This window comes from Hylobates moloch, unplaced genomic scaffold, assembly GCF_009828535.3.
Source record: "Hylobates moloch isolate HMO894 unplaced genomic scaffold, HMol_V3 SCAFFOLD_16, whole genome shotgun sequence".
NCBI lineage: Eukaryota > Metazoa > Chordata > Mammalia > Primates > Hylobatidae > Hylobates > Hylobates moloch.
In genome coordinates this window covers 31,234,910-31,258,057 of record NW_026652291.1, presented here as the reverse complement: position 1 = coordinate 31,258,057, position 23,148 = coordinate 31,234,910, and the positions used below count along the sequence as shown (strand labels likewise).

Here is a 23,148-nt window from a genome sequence, read left to right as displayed (position 1 = left end):
TCCTAAAACCTGATTCCTCCCCTCACACCCCCCTCCTGGGGATAAGTGATTGGTCAGGAGCGAAAATGCTCTCGCCCTCTGCCACCTCAGCCAATGACGTTGGCGGAGGTAGAGAAGACGCCCCAGACTTGGACACTCCATACTGAGCACACGGGGAAGACGCCCCCCTAACCTGGAACTCCGATTGGCCGAGGGCGCAACCGAGGCCCCACCCCCTCACTGAGAAAAGTAAATAAGACCCTCCAAGAATTTTGCAGTCGCTCCACCTCAACATCTGCGTAAGGGGAGTGGCTATAATTAGGGGAGGGGCTAGGCAAAGATTGCCCTATGAGGCGAGGGAATGAGACTAGGCTGCGAGTTGGGGATAGGGTCTCTCTTTGGGGGCGTGGCTTATGGATCCTCGTTTTCCCGCCGACGGTTGGCCACGTCACGTGACATGGGTTGGAAGATGGCGTCTCCCACAGACGGTAAGAGCCGGCTTAGAGATCTTTGCCTGCAGCCTCCTTCCTTGCTCTACTGGGAACATCCACTCTGTCTCTGCCCCTCGAACATACATTTCTTTCTTGGGCTCTTCTCCTTTCCCTTTTATTTTTTTTCTTGAGATCCATCGCCGTCTTCAGCTCACCGGTTCTTCACAGCAGCTCCGGAGGTGCCCAGTTTCCCCGCTCTGTACCAGGCGTGTGGAGGAGGGCACTGGGGAGGGACTCATTCTGGGTAAAAGGACAGGGGGTCGCCCTGTCCCTTCCTTATCTCTATTTGGGCGAGGCTGAGGGTCGAGGAGGAGATGTTACTGGAGGACGTGCCTTACTGTAGTTTTCTCCTTGGGGTATCCCATTGAAAGGATCAGTTCTCTTCTGATTGAGCGCACGGATGGAACGATTCTCACAAACCCTCGCAGGGGCTGCTGGCTGACCTCATCTCGATACTGAACCGCAAGAGAAACATGATCTCTCTCCTGTCTCCTCAGTTTGGGACTATTGCCGTGGCAGCAAGAGAAGCGGGGGACGTTCTCGGCCCCTCGCCGTGAGAGTCGCGAGGAGAATGAGTATTGAGCTTTTAAGTGTTGTCTTGCACAGGTCGCAACCTCTCTTCCATCTGCTTTACGTGTTGTTTGTTAAGGCTGAGTGAATGAACGATTTCTGTTTATATATTGTGTAAAATGCAAGTCATCTCAAGTAACAATTAGGTTGTTTGGTATACTCCCATGCTTTTGCTCTTGGTTCTGCTTTAGAGAGTTAGGGTCTTGCAGTCATTTTTAAACTCATTTTTAGTTCTACCATCCCCATCCCAACTATATATCGATTTTATTGATATATAGGTTTCCCTCCCTTAGACAAACACATTTTATATTTGGAAGGAATCTTGGAAGTTCATTGCAGGAATGAAGAAATTGAAGCCAAGGTGAGCTGTATCAAGTACCTGCTACATGAAAGGCATAATGCTAGGTGCTTTGGGAGACCAAAAGATGACTCAAACATATAAACATTTTTTTTTTCAGTTCAGTTTTCTTTTTAGATGTCACCTCCCAAAGAGTCTTTCTTAGAACACAGTATCTGGACTTGCCCTTTTCCACCGTTATTCATTATCTCAGTATCTTCCTTGTCAGCATAGTTACTCTGTTAACTTTGTCCCTTTTGTGCTAGATTATAAATTCCAAGTTTGTCTTGTTCATAGTTGGATCCAGGTTTAGCACAGTGCCTGACGAACAGTAGGTCTTTAATTAACATTTATTGAAAGATTGATTATTTATATGAAGAAATAATATATTACTTGATCTTAAGTTTTAAGTTTAACCAAGTCTTAAATTTTGTGAGCACAGGTACATACTGTATTAGAAATTATGGCTGGGCGTGGTGGTTCACACTTCTAATCCCAGCACTTTGGGAGGCTGAGGCAGGCAGATTGCCTGAGCTCAGGAATTGAAGACCAGCCTAGACAACATGGTGAAACCCCATTTCTACAAAAAAATACAAAAATTATCTGGGTGTGATGCCACACACCTGTAGTACCAGTTACTTGGAGGGGCTGAGGCAAGAGAATCGCTTGAGCCCAGGGGGTGGAGGCTGCAGTGAACCATGTTCATGCCACTGCACTCCAGTCTGGGTGACAAAGTGAGACCCTGTCTCAAAAAAAAAAAAGAAGGAAAAAAAAGAAATTATGGATGTTTGGAGTCAAAAGAGATTCTCCTGCCTGGGTGCTCTCTTGCAAAAATGTCCTTCTCTTGCCAGAAAGAAGGGCATTTAAAAAGTCAGGCAAGGGAATAGGGAGTTATTGTTAATGGGTACCAAATTTCAGTTTGGGAAGGTGAAAGAATTCTGGAAATGAATGTGATGATTGCACAATTAATGTACTTAATACCACTGAAATGTATACTTAAAAGTTATTAAAATGGTAAAATTTATGTATATTTCACCACAATTGAAAAAAAAAAGCCAAGTAATAGAAGTAGAGGTAATTGTTATTAAATTTTTTAGTTTATTTTTAAATTGTTTTTACAAACTTTGGGGATTTTAGAGATGTGTTCCTTGAGTTTGATTTTTTTTCCCCTGGCTTCTCTCAATTTAGTTTCCTCTCTTTGGCCAGGAAGAGTATTAAAAACATTAAATTTGGCCGGGTGTGGTGGCTCACGCTTGTAATCCCAGCACTTTGGGAGGGCAAGATGGGTGGATCACAAGGTCAGGAGATCAAGACCATCCTGGCTAACACGGTGAAACCCTGTCTCCACTGAAAAATAGAAAAAATTAGCCGGGCATGGTGGTGGGTGCCTGTAGTCTCAGCTACCTGGGAGGCTGAGGCAGGAGAATGGCGTGAACCCAGGAGGCGGAGCTTGCAGTGAGCCGAGATTGCACCACTGCACTCTAGCCTGGGCTGGGCACAGAGCGAGACTCCGTCTCAAAAAAAAAAAAAAATTAAATTTTTTTCCTTTTGGTCTTCTAGCCATCTCTGTGGTCACTTTATTTGCACTCTTGATTTTTAAAAGTTTTCATTCTCATCTCTTACAAAGTTTCACTCCTCTCCACCTAATGTTTTCTTTTTAATCTGAAAAAATCAAGTCAAGCACTTTGAACTTAAATTCAGCTTCTAAATAAGTATCTCATTCCAAAATATTACACGGCCTAGCTCTTTCACTTCTATTTTTAGTGTTCCACCTGTCACTGTCTTTAAAATTTAATTCAGATAATATTTATTTTAATATGTTTGTCATTTACTCTTTTGTCTTTTTCGTGATAAATTTGCTGGAGCTTATTTGAAAAGGAGAAAACTGAAATTCAAATACAGCCATCTAATTACTTAATTTATGAAGTAAGACTCACAGCAGAGTCTGAGTTCTATCCCAGACTGTGGTATCATAAGATCACCCATGTAGGTTATTAGATTGTACTCCCAATAATTTTTTTTAACTTTCCTTTAGAGACAGGGTCTCTCTCACTCTATTGCCCATGCTGAAATGCAGTGATATGATTATAGCTCACTGCACCCTCAAAGGCTCAAGTGATTCTCCCATCTCAGCCTCCTAAGTAGCTCGTACTATAGGCTCACACCACCATGCCCAGCTAATTTATTATTATTATTATTTATTTTGTTTTGAGACGGAGTCTCTCTCACTCTGTCACCCAGGCTGGAGTGCCGTGGCATGATCTTGGGTCACTGCAACCTCCGCCTCCTGGGTTCAAGTAATTCTCATGCCTCAGCCCCTCCAGTAGCTGGGATAACAGGCACACGCCACCACACCTGGCTAATTTTTGTATTTTTAGTAGAGACGGGGTTTCACCGTGTTGCCCAGGCTAGTCTTGAACTCCTAACCTCAGGTGATGCACTCACCTCGGCCTCCCAAAGTGCTAGGATTACAGGCGTGAGCCACCATGCCCCACCTTATTATTTTTTGTAGAGATGGAGTCTCACTATGTTGCCCAGGATGGTCTCAAACTCCTGGGCTGAAGCAATGTTCCTGCCTGTGCTTCCCAAAGCACTGGGATTCCAGACATGAGCCACTGTACCTGGCCCAATAACTTTATTTTTGTTATGGCTGAACATTCCTCAGAAATTGGTAACAAAGAGAAGCTAATTTTTGGATGCTTTAGTTAAGGCAGTGTATTAGTTGAGTTCTTTACAATTAAAATGCCATTGGAAATTCCTTTGGAATATTTGGCAAAACAAATTCAGTTTAGAGAAAAGTACATTTTGTACGTATGTATATTTTCTGGGGAGTGAGTTCATTTTATTTCCCAGATTTCCAGAGATGTGGCTTACCCAGAAAATGTTAAGAACTGCTGTTTATAGCATTAAATGAACTAGTTATGCAACTGGTTAGCATACTGAGCATACAATAAAAACTCAACAAATGTTAATATTGAGTACTACTGTGTGCAAGGGAAGAGTGGAAGAGAAATGATGTCAAAGAATTAGGCAGAGGCTGGGTAAGATTTTATAGGGTGTGGTAGATACACATTCACAGATTTAGCTGGGAGGAACTTTAAGCTGGAGAGTGACATGAACTGATTGACATTTAAAAAAATCAATTCTGGCCTCTTTATGGAGAATAGATTCGGGGGCGTGAAGGGGAAAGGGTAAGAATGGGAGCAGAGAGATCTGTTAAGAGGCTGTTGAAGTAGTAGTCCAAGAAAGAAGTGATGGTTCCTCGGGTTATTTGATTTCAGGGTGTATTCTGAAGGTAGAAATGACTAGATTTACTCATGGATTGGTGATGGAAGGGTGAAGGAAAAGAATGCATGAAGGATGACATCTGGGTTTTCAATTTGAGAATTGGGATTTATGGTAGTGTTATTTCTTGAGATGGGAGAAGATTGGGGGAATATGGTTTTGAAGATAATTAGGTTTAAGTGGGGATTTTTTTTTTTGAGACAAGATGTGGCTCTGTCACCCAGTCTGGAGTGCAGTGGTGTGATCTTAGCTCACTGCAGCCGCCGCCTCTGGGCTCAAGCCATCCTCCCACCTCAGCCTCCCAAGTAGCTGGGACTACAGGCTGACACCACCACACCTGGCTAATTTTTTTGCTTTTTATAGAGATGGGGTTTCACTATGTTGGCCAGGCTGGTCTCAAACTCATGAGCTCAAGCAATCCACCCACCTCGGCCTCCCAAAGTGCTGGGATTACAGGCGTGCACCATGGCATCTGGCCTTAAGCGTTTTTTTTATATGTAAATAGAGAGGGATTCAAATAACCACTTGGACATAAACCTTTATAGTTCTTTAGAAAGGTTGGGAATGGAAATATAAATATGGAGTCATTGGCATACAGATGAAGATAAAGTCCTCATGTTGAAATAGGAGAGTTCCCTAACCGCAGGACATATGACGGGTGTGGCTTGTCTGTGTGCACTCAAACCTCTTATGGGAGGGGGAGCATGCAGATGGGCAGGTGTAGGAGTCAGGGCAAGCATTTTTGGGCTCCAGCCCCATGGTAGCATCTAAGGGTGGGTGCCTGCAACTCCCAAAGCCCAAGTGGGCATGTATAACAGTGCACTCTTTTTTTTTTTTTCTTTTTTTGAGACGGAGTCTCGCTCTTTCTCCTAGGCTGGAGTGCAGTGGCGCGATCTCGGCTCACTTCAAGCTCTGCCTCCCAGGTTCACACCATTCTCCTGCCTCAGCCTCCAGAGTAGCTGGGACTACAGGCGCCCGCCACCACGCCCGGCTAATTTTTTGTATTTTTAGTAGAGACGGGGTTTCACCGTGTTAACTAGGATGGTCTCGATCTCCTGACCTCGTGATCCACCCGCTTTGGCCTCCCAAAGTGCTGGGATTACAGGCGTGAGCCACCGCGCCCGGCCTTTTTTTTTTTTTTTTTTTGAGATGGAGTCTTGCTTTGTTGCCTAGGCTGGAGTGCAGTGGTGTGATCTTGGCTCACTGCAACCTCCACCTCCCAGGTTCAAACGATTCTCCTGCCTCAGCCTTCCCAGTAACTAGGATTACAGGTGTTCCCCCATGCGTGGCCAATTTTTGTGTTTTTAGTAGAGACAGGGTTTCACCATGTTGGCCAGGCTGGTCTTGAACTCCTGACCTCAAGTGATCCATCCACCGTGGCCTCCCAAAGTGCTGGGATTACAGGCATGAGCCACCATACCCAGCCAGTGCACTCTTTTAGCTTTGCTGTCTACAGACGCTTAAGTGTTAAGTGGTTCAGTGCCCTCTTGGTACCAAAGTCCTTGTCTGGTGTCCAGGAAGAATCAGGTTGCACATGGACTTGAAGGTTGGTAAATGTATAAGTTTTATTGGGTTGTGGAGGTGGCTCTAAGTGGGCTGGATGGGGAGCTGGAAAGGGGATGGAGTAGGAAGGTGATCTTCCCCTGGCGTTTGGCTATCCAGCAGCTGATCTCCTCTCTGACCATCCCCAGCCAAACTCCTCTTGGCATTCAGATGCTCCTTCTCTTCTCTCTGCAGTTCCTCTGCCCTTCTGTTCATCTCCTTGTGGAGCCTGGAGTTTGGGGTTTATGTGGGTGTAGAATAGTGGGGCATGGTGGCCAAAAGGCAACTTTTGGGGATGAAAACAGGAATGCCTGTTCCCATTTCGGGCCGCAGGTTTCCAGGCTTGAGGGTGGGGCCTTTGCTTGGGAACCACCCTCTTCTACCCAGTATTTTCCTGTTTTCTGTTTGTGTCAATTTAAGCCATTAAAGTGAGATAGAGAGTGGAGCCAGTGTAGGACGGGCCTGAGTGGAAAAGGAGAAGGAAAAAGGAGAGTCAATGAGGTAGGAAAGAAACCAGCATGGCAGTTTTATAGGAGAGGGGAGTAGTATTTCAAGGAAAATGGTCAGTGTGTGGATGCTGCAAAGAGATCACATGAGACAGAAGAGGCTGGGCATGGTGGCTCACACCTGTAATCCCAGCACTTTGGGAGGCAGGTCGATCACCTGAGGTCAGGAGTTCGAGACTAGCCTGGCCAACATGGTGAAACTCCATCTCTACTAAAAATACTAAAAATAAAGAATTAGTGGGTGTGGTGGCGTGTTCCTGTAATCCCAGCTACTTGGGAGGCTGAGGCAGGAGAATCACTTGAACCTGGGAGGCTGAGGTTGCAGTGAGCCTAGATCATGTTATTGCACTCTAGCCTGGGAGACAAGAGCGAAACTCCGTCTCAAAAAAAAAAAAAAAAAAGATGGAATAGGCCGGGCGCGGTGGCTCACGCTTGTAATCCCAGCACTTTGGGAGGCCGAGGCGGGCGGATCACGAGGTCAGGAGATCGAGACCATGGTGAAACCCCGTCTCTACTAAAAATACAAAAAATTAGCCGGGCGTGGTGGCGGGCGCCTGTAGTCCCAGCTACTCGGAGAGGCTGAGGCAGGAGAATGGCGTGAACCCGGGAGGCGGAGGTTGCAGTGAGCCGAGATCGCGCCACTGCACTCCAGCCTGGGTGACAGAGCGAGACTCCGTCTCAAAAAAAAAAAAAAAAAAAGATGGAATAGAGAAGTGACCACTGGATTTGGCAACATAGGTCATAGATGCCTTGACAACAGCAGTTTCTATATATGTAGGGACAGAAGTCTGATTGTCGTACATTAAGGAGAGAGTGATATGAGGAAGTAGGGACAGAAGAAAAGACAACACAAGAACTTTTTCAGTGAAAGGGGTATGGAAGAGGTCATGGGGTCAAGAGAGAGGGTTTTTGGTTTTCTTTTCTTTTCTTTTTTTTTTTAAAGCAGTGTCTCACTTTGTCATCCAGGCTGGAGTGCAGTGGGACAAACAGCTCACTCACTGCAGCTTCGACCTGCCAGGCTGAAGTGATTCTCCCACCTCAGCCTCCTGAGTAGCTGGGACTACAAGGGTATACCACCACGCCCAGCAGGGTTTCACTGTGTTGCCCAGGCTGGTCTTGAACTCCTGAGCTCGAACCTCAGCCTCCCAAAGTGCTGGGATTATAGGCATGAGGCACCCTGCCTGCCCTGGTGTTTTTTTTGTTTTTGTTTTTGTTTTTTTTTTTGAGATGCAGTCTCATTCTGTTGCCTGGGCTGGAGTACAGTGGTGCGACCTTGGCTCACTGCAACCTCTGCCTCCCGGGTTTAAGTAATTCTCCTCCCTCAGCCTCCTGAGTAGCTGGGATTACAGGCGCCTGCTACTACACCCAGCTAATTTTTTGTATTTTTAGTAGAGACGGGGTTTCACCATGTTGGCTAGGCTGGTCTCGAACTCCTGACCTTGTGATTCACCCGTGTTGGCCTCTCAAAGTGCTGAGATTACAGGCGTGAGCCACCATGTCCGGCTGGGGTTTTTTTTTTTGAAGGACAGAAATTCTGCAACTGGCTTGATTGGTACTGCTCCTTTTTAAAGAGATTTTTAAAGAGTTGTTTATTTTGTAAATTTTTATTTATTTTGAAGCTAGTCAAATTTAGCAGTGGGGGGTTGTATACAAACTTTAGTGACACTGAGATGAGGCTAGAGAAGGTAGAAACTGATGGTACATGAGAAAGATGATATTCAAGTGATGTCCTTGATAAAGCAAGAGAAGATGGCATCTAGAGTGCTATCAGAAGAGTCTGTTTCATGGAAGTAGAAACAATTCATTGTAACTGGAGGAAAGCACAAGAGTATGAATGAAGATGCAGGTGGATTCATTGATACTCATTTTTCTTAACACTCCCAATAAAATATCGTTCCCATTCATAGATTGAAAGAGTGAGGTCTGGTAAGGGAGAATGATTTGTTTGTATTCTATCACGGACCAGTGGCATCAGTAGTTACAGAACTCATATCTCTAGACTTCCAGGTGAGTGTTCCAGTTGATGTCCTTTGAGATTGAAGTATCATATACATTAATGTGTTTCCTGTCTTCTTGGTTCATCTGGTTGTTTTGTTCTAGGGACAGATCTGGAAGCATCTTTGCTAAGTTTTGAAAAACTTGACCGTGCCTCACCAGATCTTTGGCCAGAACAATGTAAGTTTTTGCCTTCTTTATATCAGAGTCAATGCAGGAGAAACAGTGCTCCTTTTTAAAGAGTTATTTATTTTGTAAATTTTTATTTATTTTGAAGCTAGTCAAATTTAGCAGTGGAGTGTTGTATACAAACTTTAGTGACACTAACGTTAGCAAGTTCTGATAACAGGCTGAGCCTGTTGGCTCATGCCTGTAATGCCAGCACTTTGGGAGGCCGAGTTGGGAGGATCACCTGAGGTCAGGAGTTTGGGACCAGCGTGACCAACATGGTGAAACACTGTCTGTACTAAAAAAAAAAATAGAAATATTAGCTGGATGTGGTGGCACATGCCTGTAATCCCAGCTACTCAGGAGGGTGAGGCATGAGAATCTTTTGAACCCAGGAGGCGGAGGCTGCAGTGAGCAGAGATTGTGCCACTGCACTTCAGCCTGGGTGACAGAGTGAGACTGTCTCAAAAAAAAAAAAAGTTTTGATAACCCACTACCATCAGACCAGGCTGAACTTATCTATCTTTTTTTTTTTTTTTTTTTTCTTTTTCGGGAGAACGGGGTCTCGCTGTATTGCTCAGGTAGGTCTCGAACTCCTGGGCTCAAGCTATCCTCCCGCCTCTTGCCTCCCTGAGAGCTGGGATTACAGGCATGAGCCACCACGCCCGGCCTGAAGTTATCTATCATTTAACTTTAATGATTAAAGTTTTATTTTATTTCAAAGAGAAGAGATTTAAGTCCAGTGTTAAGAATAGCTGTTTGGTGGTTTAATTTTTTCAGAACACAGTGTAACTCAGAAAATAAAGAGCCTCTAAACAATAATAATTAGTTTGTTTGAACCAGAGTCTCTCCCTGTCACCCAGGGTGGAGTGCAGTGGTGCACTCGGGTCACTGCATCCTCTGCCTCGGGGTTCAAGCAATTCTCCGGTTTCAGCCTCCCAAGTAGCTGGGACTACAGGTGCGTGCCACCATGCCCGGCTAATTTTTTGTATTTTTAGTAGAGACAGGGTTTCACCATGTTGGCCAGGCTGGTCTCGAACTCCTGACCTCAGGTGATCCACCTGCCTCGGCGTCCCAAAGTGCTGGGATTACCGGTGTGAGCCACCGTGCTTAGCCAACAATAATTATTATTATTTTATATATATATAAAATAGATTATAGACGGAGTTTTCGCTCTAGTTGCCCAGGCTGGAGTGCAGTGGCGCAATGTTGGCTCACTGCAACCTCAGCCTCCCGGGTTCAAGCGATTCTCCTGCCTCAGCCCCCGAGTAGCTGGGATTACAGGCACGAGCCACAATGCCCGGCTAATTTTTTGTATTTTTAGTAGAGACGGGGTTTCACCATGGTCTTGATCTCCTGACCTTGTGATCCGCCCCCCTCGGCCTCCCAAAGTGCTGGGATTACAAGCGTGAGCCACTGCGCCCGGCCAATTTTTTGTATTTTTAGTAGAGACAGGGTTTTGCCATGTTGGCCAGGCTGGTCTCAAACTCCTGACCTCAGGTGATCCACCCACCTCGGCCTCCTAGAGTGCTGGGATTACAGGCGTGAGCCACCACGGCTGGCCATTAATTACTTTTTAAAACTACATTTATAGGCTGGGCATGGTGGTTCATGCTGGTAGTCCCAGCACTTTGGGAGGCCAATACGGGTGGATCACTTGAGGCTAGGAGTTTGAGACCAGCCTGGCCAACATGGCGAAACCCTGTCTCTATCAAAAATACAAAAATTAACTGGCCATGGTGGTGCACACCTGCTATCCCAGCTACTCGGGAGGCTAAGACACAAGAATTGCCTGAACCCAGGAGGTGGAGGTTGCAGTGAGCCAAGATTGCACTACTGCACTCGAGCCTGGGCAACAGAGAAAGACTCTTTCTCAAAAAAATCCCCCAAACTACATTTATTTGTTTGTTTGTGTATTTATTTATTTGAGATGGAGTCTCACTCATGTCGCTCAGGCTGGAGTGCAATGGTGCAATCTCGGCTCACTGCAACGTCCATCTCCCTGGTTCAAGTGATGCTCCTGCCTCAGCCTCCCGAGTAGCTGAGATTACAGGCGCCCTCCACAATGCTTGGCTAATTTTTGTATTTGTAGTACAGATGGCTTTTCACCAAGTAGGTTGGTCTTGAACTCCTGACCTCAGGTGATCCGCCCACCTCGGCCTCCCAAAGTGCTGAGATTTCAGGAGTGAGCCACCACACACCCCGGCCCCCAAAACTACATTTATAAGAAATTCACATAATACTGAGATACATAAAGCATTTTCTCACCTCTTTCAATCACTCTTTTTTTTTTTTTTTTTTTTGAGATGGAGTTTCACTCTTGTTCCCCAGGCTGTGGAGTGTAGTGGTGCAGTCTTGGCTCACTGCAACCTCTGCTTCTGGGTTCAAGCAATTCTCCTGCCTCAGCCCCCCAAGTAGCTGGGATTACAGGTGCACACCACCACACCTGGCTAATTTTTGTATTTGTAGTAGACATGAGGCTTCACCATGTTGGCCAGGCTGGTCTTGAACTCCTGAGCTCAGATGATCTGCCTGCCTCGGCCTCCCAAAGTGCTAGTATTAGAGGCCTGAACCACTGCACCTGGCCCACTCTTATAAAGTTAACCACTGTTAATCGTACAAATCCTTGTAAAAGGTACAACTCCGGCCAGGTGCGATGGCTCACGCCTGTAATCCAAGCACTTTGAGAGACCGAAGTGGGCGGATTACCTGAGGTCAGGAGTTTGAGATCAGCCTGGCTAACACGGCGCAACCCCGTTTCTACTAAAAATACAAAAAATTAGCTGAGCGTGGTGGCACATGCCTATAATCCCAGCTACTTGGGAGGCTGAGGCAGGAGAATTGCTTGAACCCGGGAGGCGGAGGTTGCAGGGAGTGGAGATTGCAGTGAGCCGAGATCACTCCATTGCAGTCCAGGTTGAGCAACAAGAGCGAAAGTCTGTCTCAAAAAAAAAAAAAAAGGTACAAATCCTTTTGACCTATTTTATACAGATAAGGAAATAATAATTTTTTAAGTATGTATAAGAGGGATTTTTTTTGTTGTTGTTCATAATGTTGGAGTCATATGCATGTGGCCTGCCACTTAACTTACTCCACATATGAACAGTTCCATCTTGGTATGTGTATGTCTACTTCATTCCTTTAAATATATTTCATTGTATGGATATATTATAGTTTATGTATTCATACATTATTTGGAAACTTAAGTTATATCTAGTTTGTTGTTGTTTTTTATTTTTATTTTTAATTCGAGCCAGGGTCTCACTCAGTCACCCAGGCTTTGTGCAGTGGTGTGATCACAGCTGACTACAGCCTCAACCTCCTGGGCTCAAGTGATCCTCTCACTTCAGCCTCCTGAGTAGCTGGGACCACAGGCATGTACCACCACAACCAGCTATTTAAAAAATTTTGGGGGGGGACAAGATCTCACTATGTTGCCCAGACTGGTCTCAGACTCCTGGGCTCAGGCTGTCTTTCCACCTTGGCCTCCCAGAGCGCTGGGATTACAGGTGTGAGGCACTGTGCCCAGCCTATTTCTAGTATTTGATTTTACAGACAGTTTATCAGTGAATACCCATGTACACATATCTTTGTATACATGGAAGAGGATAACTGTATGAGGGCCCCTTTCCTCATATACAAGCCAGTATTAGATGTTACTAATCTATTACTTTTGTTTTACATTTCCTTTTTGGTGAGATTGAACATTGTTTTTTTTTTTTTTTTTTTTTTTTTTGAGACGGAGTCTCGTTCTGTTGCCCAGGTTGGAGTGCAGTGGCGTGATCTCAGCTCACTGCAACCTCCACCTCCCAGGTTCAAGCAATTCTTCTGCCTCAGCCTCCTGAATAGCTGGGACTACAGGCACATGCCGCCACACCCAGCTAATCTTTTGTATTTTAGTAGAGATGGAGTTTCACTGTGTTGCCCAGGCTGGTCTCGAACTCCTGGGCTCAGGCAGTGATGTTATTTTAATTATTTATTTTTTTTAGAGACAGAGTCTCATGCTATCACCCAGGCTAAAGTGCAATGTCACGATGATAGCTTAGTGCAGCCTCCAACTCCTGAGTTCAAGCCATCCTCCTGCCTCAGCCTCCTAAGTAGCTAGGACTATAGGTGTGCGTTACCATGCCCAACTAACTTTTTTTTTTTTTTGAGACAGGGTCTTGCTCTGTTGTTGCCCAGGTTAGAGTGCAGTGGTGTGATCGTGGCTCACTGCAGCCTCAACTTCCCAGGCTCAAGCCTTCCAAGTAGCTAGGACTACAGGTGCACGTCACTACGCCTGGCTAAGTTTTGTATTTTTCGTAGAGACGGGGTTTCACTATATTGCCCAGGCTGGTCTCCAACTCCTGAGCTCGAGTGATTCACCCACTTCAGCCTCCCAAAGTGCTGGGATTACAGGCATGAGCCACTGCACCTGGCCCGTTTTTTAATTTTTTGTAGAGTCTGGGGTCTTGCCTTGTTGCCCAGGCTGATCTTCAAGGGATCCTCCTGCCTTGGCTTCCCAAAATGCCCAGCCCTGATTTTTATTTTTCTGCGTTTTAATGTGATTCTTTCTGTGAGAAATTTAAATAAATAAAATTGGATTGACAGAACAGCATCTCTAAAAAGGCAGTTTAAACTTTCTGGTAAGAGATATTGTATCTTACCACCCTCTCAACCAGCTAACTCCTGGTCCTTCCAAGTTCAGTTGAGGCATTATTTTCCTTGAGAAGCTTTTTATGCCCCCTGGGTCTGACTTAGCTTTCCATTTTTTGTCTTCCCATAGTCCTGGCATCTTTCCTTGAGGACTGAAACAGTGTTATAGTTATTGGTTTATTCTTTCTCTTCTAAACTATAAGAAAACAGACAAAGCTGTTTCCTTATTATTTGGATCCTCTATGCCTGAGCAATCATACTTATTGAATAAATAATGTTTTGTTTTCTTTTTAGTACCAGGTGTTGCTGAATTTGCAGCTTCCTTCAAAAGTGTAAGTAATATCCCTTACCTACTGAGGTAGATCCAAAGTTTCGCTGCTGAGTAAAAGCTCAGATCTCTGTTCTTTATTTTATTTTATTTTATTTATGACAGAGTCTCACTCTTTGCCCAGGCTGGAGTGCAGTGGTACGATCTCGGCTCACTGCAGCTTCCACTTACCAAGTTCAAGTGATTCTCCTGCCTCAGCCTCCTGAGTAGCTGGGATTACAGATGCCCATCACCACACCCAGCTAATTTTTGTATTTTTAGTAGAGATGGGGCTCACCATGTTGGCCAGGCTGGTCTCGAACTCCTGACCTCAAGTGATCCACCCATCTCAGCCCCCCAAAGTGCTGGGGTTACAGGTGTGAGCCACCGCGCCTGGCCTTTTAAAATTTTTTGTGGAGAAGAGGTCTCACTATATTTCCTAGGCTGGTCTTGAACTCCTGGGTTCAAGTGATCCTCCTGCTCCAGCCTCCCATAGCGTTAGGATTACAGGTGTGAGCCAATGTACATGTTTGTTTGTTTTTTTAATGTGAAAAATAATACCTACTTTATAGAGTTGATTTGGAGGTAAATGACTTGATGCATGTAAAGTGTTTTGCTTGTCACATAATAGGTACTGAGTACATTTTAATTAAAAAAAGAGAAGGATGCAAAGCTGAAATAATGTTTCTCAACCCTACCTTTTGTGCATGACAGAATCATCAACATGCAGCTGTGGAGCTCTTGAAAAATGCACTGTAACAAATGAGCACCAAGAAAAGAAAATTGATTAATTAAAAAAAAAGAAAAGCATATATGAGGGGTCCCTTGCTCTGCTTTTTCCACTGGATCCTTCCCTACCCCTCATATTATAAATCATTATGTCTGGAGTGTGGCCAAGGCATTTATATTTTTAAAAGTTACATAGGTGATTCTCGTGTGCAACTAGCATTAAACTGCCAACCCAGAGCTATTCTAAAAATGGGCTTTCTTTCATAGTTTTAAGTTCACTTTCATAAATGAAAAATTGTAAAATTCTGAAGTTTCCTAAAACCTCTACAATAAAATTGTGAAATTCCAAGTGATGACCATTCCAGACTTCTGTCACTTAAAATGAGGATTTTCTCATTCTTGATTCTTCTTTGAATCTCCCCTATGCCAGAGAATGTTACTTACTGATTAGTGTTTCAAACAGTTGAATTGGAGGCTTTCACCAGAACTGAATTTCAAGTAATTTCTTTCATTGCTATACTAACTTGTTATGCATAAATCAGTAATAGTGGTCATACCTATTCTTCCACAGTAATTTCTCTGAGACCGACTTTCAAGATGAGCCATGTTTTTTACAGTGACTATTTGTAGGCCATATCTAAACCTGGAGAAATCCAGGTTTTTGAAATTATAATCTGCCAGTATTTTCAAACAACCTGAAGACCATGTGACAAGCTGCATTTTTTCTTTTTCTTTTTTTTTTTTTTTTTTTTTTCTGAGACAGAGTAATATCTTACGCAGGCAGGAGTACAGTGGGCACGATCTTGGTTCACTGCAACCTCTGCCTCCCACATTCAAGAGGTTCAGGCAATTCTCGTGCCTCACCCTCCCAAGTAGCTGAGATTACAGGTGTGTGCCATCATGCCTGGCTAACTTTTTTTGTATTTTTAGTAGAGATGGGGTTTCCCCATGCTGGCCAGGCGGGTCTCGAACTCCTGACTCCTGACCTCAAGTAATCCGCCCACCTTGGCAGCCACCACATCTGGCCCAGGCTGCATTTCTTATAAGAATAATAAGGTCTCCTCACAATTTTTATATGTCTGAATGGTTATATTATTTTTTGACAGCCTATTACTAGTTCTCCACCCAAATGGATGGCTGAGATAGAACGTGATGACATCGACATGTTGAAAGGTAAGTGATGCTAGTTATCACTTTTAACTGGATATTTATGTTTTTCCATAAACCACCTCTCCATATTTTTTTGTTTCCTTACAAGTATTTTTGGCTTCAGACTTCTCATTTAAACCTGATTTGTAGTTTTTCATGTCTGCAATGCCCTTCTCTACCTTTTCCATGTGTAGAAATCCTGCCAATTCAAGACTCAGTCATAGTGAATTCTGCTGCTGCTGCTAAATTCTTCTAATGTGAACTTAATTTTGTATAATACAGTTAACAAATAGCTCTGACATTAATTTTTTCATTTAATTCCCATAAAGGTCCTGTGAGTTGGGTATGATGATATTCAAAGTTGTTAAGTTAACCAAGATAGAATGAGTTAAAATTTGGCTGGGCGTGGCTCATGCCTGTAATCCCAGCAGTTTGGGAGGCCGAGGCAGGCAGATCACGTGCAGGAGTTTGAGACCAGACTGATCAACATAACGAAACCACGTCTCTACTAAAAATACAAAAATCAACCAGGCATGGTGGCAAGCTCCTGTAATCCCAGCTACTCTGGAGGCTGAGGCAGGAGAATCACTTGAACCTAGAAGATGGAGGTTGTGGTGAGCAATTGTTCCACTGCACTCCAGCCTGGCTGACAGAGAAAGACTCTATCTCAAAAAAAAAAAAAAAGTTAAAAAATTTTAACTCTGATTTTTTTTTTTTTTTTTTTTTTTTCAGACAGAGTCTCGCTCTTGTCGCCCAGGCTGGAGTGCAGTGGTGCGATCTCGGCTCACTGCAACCTCCGCCTCCCAGGTTCAAGCGATTCTCCTGCCTCAGCCTCCTGAGTAGCTAGAACTACAGGCACCCCCCACCACGCCCAGCTAATTTTTGTAGTTTTAGTAGCGATGGGGTTTCACCATGTTGGCCAGGCTGGTCTCAAACTCCTGACCTCCAGCGATGCACCCACCTCGGCCTCCCAGAGTGCTGGGATTACAGGCGTGAGCCACCACACCCTGCGTAAACTCTGCTTTTTTCAGTCGAGCCTCTTTCCATTATAACACAAGTGCCTTATTTAGAATTTACTGCCATATATTGTCAGTACTATTAAATGACAACCTCTTAGTGTGTTAAGACCTATTTTTTATTTTTTTCATCTCATCAATTTCTTCTATAAAGAATGCTATAAGTAGTGAATATTGTTGTTTGATAAATGATTTGAAACTCAAATCACAAAGTGGAAATTTAAATTAAAAAACATTAATTTTCCATGATTTTGCCCTACTTTATTTATTTTTTCATCCTTCTGGTGATAAGATTCATGATGATTGTGAAGTAATAGACTGAAATTAAGGTAAAAACCTGGGATTCTTGAGGTATTTAAACAGCTGAACATATCAAGAAAGTCTACTTATGCTAGGTATAGATAATGACTGTGGCGTGATAAATGAGATTTAAAAAAACACCTTTATCTGATTTTAGAAGTAATTCGTTGTTCTTCATGAAATGCTTAAATGCAGATTCCCTCCTCCCGCCATGGAAAAATTAAGTCTCAAGGGCATCTCAGGTTCATTCTTCTAACGTTTCAAACAGACATTTCTATAATATCTCATCAGCATGTATTTCTTAAGGCAACTTTAAATTTTTAGTGAGGGATCATAGCGTTATATTCTATGCAACCTGACCTGTGTCTTAAACCTAAAAGGAATTGGGTGCTATTTAAATAAAAATTCAGGAAAGAATATTTTTAAGTATTGTCTTTGTGTGCGTGTGTGTGTGTGTGTGTGTGTGTGTGCAAGAGACTGGAGTTTTTTTTATTACTCAGTCTCCCTGAGAATTTGGGGATCAGCGTTTTTAAGGATAATTTGGTGGGTTGGGGGGACAGTGAGTTGCTAGTGCTGATTGATTGGGCTGGAGATGAAATCACAGGGAGTCAAAGCTGTCCTCTTGTGCTGAGTCAGTTCCTGGGTGGGGGGCCACAAGATCAGATGAACCAGTTTATTGATCTGGGTGGTACCAACTGATCCATCAAATGCAAGGCCTGCAAAATATCTCAAGCACAGAAACACCCAATAGTGAAACCGCCATTGCAGAATTGTAACTGTGATGGTGAAAGAGATCTGACCTAACCAACTCCATTTGCTCCTAACCTCCAATAGTATGCTGTCTTTTTACTTAGTAAACTTAAAGATTTTTATAGGAATTTGGTTTGAAGGGAAAGTTTAGATTTTTATTTAGTCTTCGTTTTCTAAACTTAGGGAAATGGGGAATAGTAAGTGTTTTGTTGCCACTTTATTATAAGTTGAAATAATATGGACTTACAATTAACAGTGGAGACAGTGTCCATTTTGTCAGATCAGATCTGTCTTCAAGGCTTTCTTAATGCCATATCAAAAGACAAGGTTTTACATTTTAATGATGTATTCCAAACGAATGTTATAAATAATGTTTCCTGAGGATGAAACACTTAATTTGTTATTTTATTATTTTTTTCTTTTTTTATTTGAGAAAAGGTCTCACTCTGTCACCCAGACTGTCGTGCAGTGGTGCCATCATGGCTCACTGCAGCCTCGACCTCCTGGTGATCCTCCCACCCTAGCCTCCTGAGTAGCTGGGACTACAGGCATACACCACCATACCCAGCTAATTTTATTTTATTTATTTTATTTTTTTGAGACAGAATCTCACTTTGTTGCCTAGGCTGGAGTGCAGTGGTACAATCTCAGCTGTCTGTAACCTTTGCCTCTTGGGTTCAAGTGATTCTCCTGTTTCAGCCTTCTGAGTAGCTTGGACTACAGGTGCCCGTTTCAGCCTTCTGAGTAGCTGGGACTACAGGCGCCCGCCACCACCGTTATATTTTTAGTAGAGACAGGGTTTTGCCAGGTTGGCCAGGCTGGTCTTGAACCTCTGACTTCAGGTGATCTGCCCTGCCCGCCTTGGCCTCCCAAAGTGCTAGGATTACAGGCGTGAGCCACCATGCCTGGCTGAATTTTTGTGTTATTTTTATACAGGTGAGGTATCATTGCCCAGGCTGGTCTTGGACTCCTGGGCTCAAGTGATCCTCTTGCCTTAGCCTCCCAAGTAGCTGGGACTGCAGGCATGTGCTACTGTGCCTGGCTAATTCTGTTTTTATGCTAGTTCTTTTCTTATTAAGTGGGTAAGCTTATCTGAGGAATTTTGCAGTAGTGGGAAAATTCCCTGATTTGTGTGTGTGTGTGTGTGTGTGTGTGTGTGTGTGTGTAAGATTGGGGGAGGAGTTACGGATCCATTTTCTACTTATTCAGTGGTAATTAAGCTTGAAAACTGGTATAACAAGAGTTCCCAACCCAAATAAGTTGCTACTAGAGAAGAGTGGGAAGAAATGATATTGAAATAAATGATTCTGTTTCAGAACTGGGGAGTCTCACCACGGCTAATTTGATGGAGAAGGTTCGAGGCCTACAGAACCTAGCCTATCAGCTGGGGCTGGATGAGTGTGAGTACCCCGATCGCATTTGTTCAGGGTTACATGCTGTGTATTCCACCCTGAGCTCCAGTTATAATTCAGAAAGTATATTAGGGAAAAGAGAAGCATTCTGAAGGTAAGAAGTCGGTCTAATTCATTGACTTTTTATGGTGGAGTGTGGTGGAATAATTACTGGATTTACTAGGTAACAAATGATTTTTCTTTATACAGTAAAAGTATATTGAAATCCCTTCAGGTTATTATCTCATTTTTAAATAGACAGAGTCTTACTATGTTGCCCAGGCTGATCTTCAACTCTTGGGCTCAAGTGATCCTCCCACCTTAGCCTCTGAAGTAGCTGGGACTACAAGCATGTACCACCGTGCCTGGGTAATTTTAAAATTTTTTTGTAGAGACAGAGTCTCACTATATTGCCCAGGCTGGTCTTGAACTCATGGGTTTAAGTGATCCTCCTGCCTCAGCCTTCCAAAGTGCTGGGATTATAGGCATGAACCACCGTGCCCAACCAGCATTTTACTTTTCAAATAAATTTAAGGCTGGCCACAGTGGCTCATGCCTGTAATCCCAGCTACTTGGAAGGCTGAGGATGGAGAACCATTTGAACCTGGGAGACAGAGGTTGCAGTGAGCCAGGATCATGCCACTGCACTCCAGCCTGGGCAACAGAGTGAGACTCTGTCTCAAAAACAAGAAAATTAACTTAAAATTTCTAATTTTCAACTGATAGTCATCACTTCCTCAGACCTCTTTATCCTACCTTTATTTCTATTACTGTCATCAGCAGTTGGCTTTCTTTTACCAAGAAAACATTTTTGAATTGGTTATGGAATCAAGAAATAGAGAACAACAAACTGCTTCAAGATATGGTTGTTAGCTGGTCTGCTAAGTTCACTCATTAATACCTAACTCTTCTCTATATACTGGTAATTTATTTCTTATGATTAAAGTTTATACCTTGGCAAAATTACTAGTTACCATGTATGTCATGGACCTCCTTGATTTATAATGAAAAGGCAAATCTGTGATTAGTAAATTCATGAATGTGAGACTTTCATAGTCGATTTTGTTCCTTGATTTTGTTTCTAGCTTTGGATAATAAATGCTGTAATGATCATTATGATCAAGGCTTTATCTCATTGTGTCAATGTTTTTCAATGAAGTAAATGTTATGCTTGTTATATCAAGAAGATGCTATATTACCAAATAGATTTGTCTGTAGTATTATCTATAGTTATAGCTGAGATTATGGTTCCTCTAATTAGTTTCTCTTTTTCTGCTTTCCTACTGAGAAAGGTAATGAAGTATTTTTTCCTGCTTTTTATTATTTATACCAAAGTAGAGTGAACGGAATAATGACCCATGGCCCAGCTTCAATAATCAACATATAGCCAATCTTATTTTACTTATAACAATTTCCTGTAGCTACTTTAAAGCAAATTCCAGGCATCATATTACCTGGCATCATATTACCAGGCATCATATTGCCGAGTAACTTTGTATGTGTTTCCAGAAGACAAGGACTCTTACTTTCTTTTGCTGTTTTGTTTTGTTTTGTTTTGGGACAGTCTTACTCTGTGGCCCAGGCTGGAGTTCAGTGGCATGATCTCGGCTCATGGCAACCTCCATCTCCTGGGTTCGTAATTTTCCTCCCTCAGCCTCCTGAGTAGCTGGGACTACAGGCATGCACCATGATGTCTGACCAATTTTTGTATTTTTAGTAGAGATGGGGTTTCACCCTGGTGGCCAGGCTGGTCTCAAACTCCTTACCTCAAATAATATGCCCACCTTGGCCTCCCAAAGTGCTGAGATTACAGGCATGAGCCACCACGCCTGGCCTGTTGTTTTTTTCCTTTCTCTTCAGGAACATTGGCACAAAATGTAAGATATTTTTTTTTTTTTTTTTTGAGATGGAGTTTTGCTCTTGTTGCCCAGGCTGGAGTGCAGTGGCACGATCTTGGCTCACCGCAACCTCCACCTCCCAGGTTCAAGCGATTCTCCTGCCTCAGCCTCCCGAGTAGCTGGGATTTCAGGCATGTGCCACCACGCCCAGCTAATTTTGTATTTTTAGTAAAGATGGGGTTTCTCCATGTTGGTCAGGCTGGTCTCGAACTGCTGACCTCAGGTGATCCACCCAACTCTGCCTCCCAAAGTGCTGGGATTACAGGCATGAGCCACCGGGCCTGGCTGCTTTTTTTTTTTAAGAGACTGGGTTTTTCTATGTTACCTAGGCTGGACTTGAGTTCCTGGGCTCAAGCAATCATCCCACCTCAGCCTTCTGAGTAGCTGAGACTACAGGCACATGCCACTGTGCCTGGCTTTTTTTTTTTTTTTTGGAGATGGAGTCTCGCCCTGTCACCAGATTGGAGGTTGGAGTGCAGTGGCGCGATCTCGGCTCACTGCAACCTCCGCCTCCTGGGTTCAAGCGATTCTCCTGCCTCAGTCTCCCGAGTAGCTGAGATTACAGGTGCACGCCACCATGCCTGGCTAATTTTTGTATTTTTAGTAGAGACGGGGTTTCACCATGTTGGCCAGGATGGTCTCAATCTCCTGACCTCGTGATCCACCTGCCTCGGCCTCCCAAAGTGCCAGGATTACAGGAGTGAGCCACTGCACCCGGCTGGCTACTGTCATTTTTTTAAAATATAACAATAGTTTCATTATTATAACTAAAATTTTTTTAACAGACTTGTTAAATATCATCAAATAGCCAATCAGGGTTTAGATTTATCTAGTTGACTCATAAATGTCTTTACACAGTTCATTTGTTTGAGTCCGGATCTAAATAAGGTTCATATACCGTATTTGATATGTCTCTGAAATCTTTTTTAGCCTGTCATACTTCCACCTGCATTTTATTTCCCCTTGTCATTTGTTAAACCTAGTCATGTGTTCTGTAGATTTTTCAAAATCTGGGTTTTGTTGATTACAACCCTGTGGTAGAGCTTAACATGTTCACCTATCCCTTTTTTATCTGCTGATTGTTAGATCTAGAAGCTTGCACAGATACAGGCTTGATTTTTTTTTTTTTAATTTTGGCAAGAATATTTCACAGTTGGTGTTGGGTACATTATGTGTGTTGGTCTTTCTTTTTGTGATATTAAGATTAATAGTTGATGGTTTCTAGATCTAACTATAAGGAAATAAAAAGGGATAGGTGAACATGTTAAGCTCTGTCACAGGAATGTAATCAACAAAACCCAGAATTTGAAAAATCTACAGAACAAATGACTAGGTTTAACAAATGATGGGGAAATAAAATGCAGGTGGAACTATGACAATCAGATTTATTCATTGTAATATTCTTCATCAGTCTTATACCTAGAGTAGCAGGCTTTGATCACAGTCTAGATTTACTGTTTTATTATAGGTTGCAAGGTAGTAATATTCTGTCCTTTCTCTTATTGACTAGAATTTTTCTAAAAAGGACTGTATCTTATCAACTATTTGGTTACCTTGAAAGCTGCTTCTACTGGCATGATGGGATAAATGATTCTTTCTCTTTCTTTATTAGTTTTCAGAATAATGAGTTTGTTCCCTAAGCATCAGTAAAGTTTATTTTAATGGCTTTCAATGGAATCAAAAACTTGGTGTGGCATTTGTTATTTTTTTAAATCCACACAATTAAAGCCATTATTACTGCTAACTGTATTTCTAAAAATTTAAGGCTTTGGGGGTGGGGATTTGAAGTCATTTAATTCAGCCACCTTCAGCACTAAACCAAAACTGTACAAGAGAAATGCTTGTTTCTGCCAAATGAGTCCCAAGAGCACAGCTGAGATTTTTCAGAATTACCTTTTAGTTCAAAATTTGGTGTTATTTCAATTTCCATAGCATTGCTTTGCAACTGATTGCCATTTTCCTTGACCATTGTGAATTTAGCTGACATGAAATAGTTTTAAAATTTAGAAGTAGAAACAATTACATTGGTGTATATTGAACTTCTTACATACAGTTTCTCTTTGTTTTATTGTGTGTAGTGTATTTGCATAAAAACAAGAT

At 43.0% G+C, this 23,148-nt stretch overlaps 1 protein-coding gene across 4 annotated transcripts in view; it reads left to right on the top strand.

Annotated features, from left to right (window-relative positions):
• The first annotated feature begins 318 nt into the window (after positions 1-318).
• The window catches only part of LIN52 (lin-52 DREAM MuvB core complex component), a 121,304-nt gene continuing 98,474 nt past the window's right edge, over positions 319-23,148 (top strand). For 3 of the 4 annotated variants that reach the window (XM_058429339.1, XM_058429341.1, XM_058429340.1), the window contains exons 1-5: positions 319-467; positions 8,811-8,885; positions 13,803-13,840; positions 15,651-15,717; positions 19,076-19,159. In XM_058429339.1, the coding sequence (XP_058285322.1) occupies positions 341-467; positions 8,811-8,885; positions 13,803-13,840; positions 15,651-15,717; positions 19,076-19,159 (391 nt within the window). In that variant the 5' untranslated portion in view covers positions 319-340. The remainder of the gene's footprint in view (positions 468-8,810; positions 8,886-13,802; positions 13,841-15,650; positions 15,718-19,075; positions 19,160-23,148) is intronic. The other variant, XM_032179582.2, reaches the window with a different exon arrangement.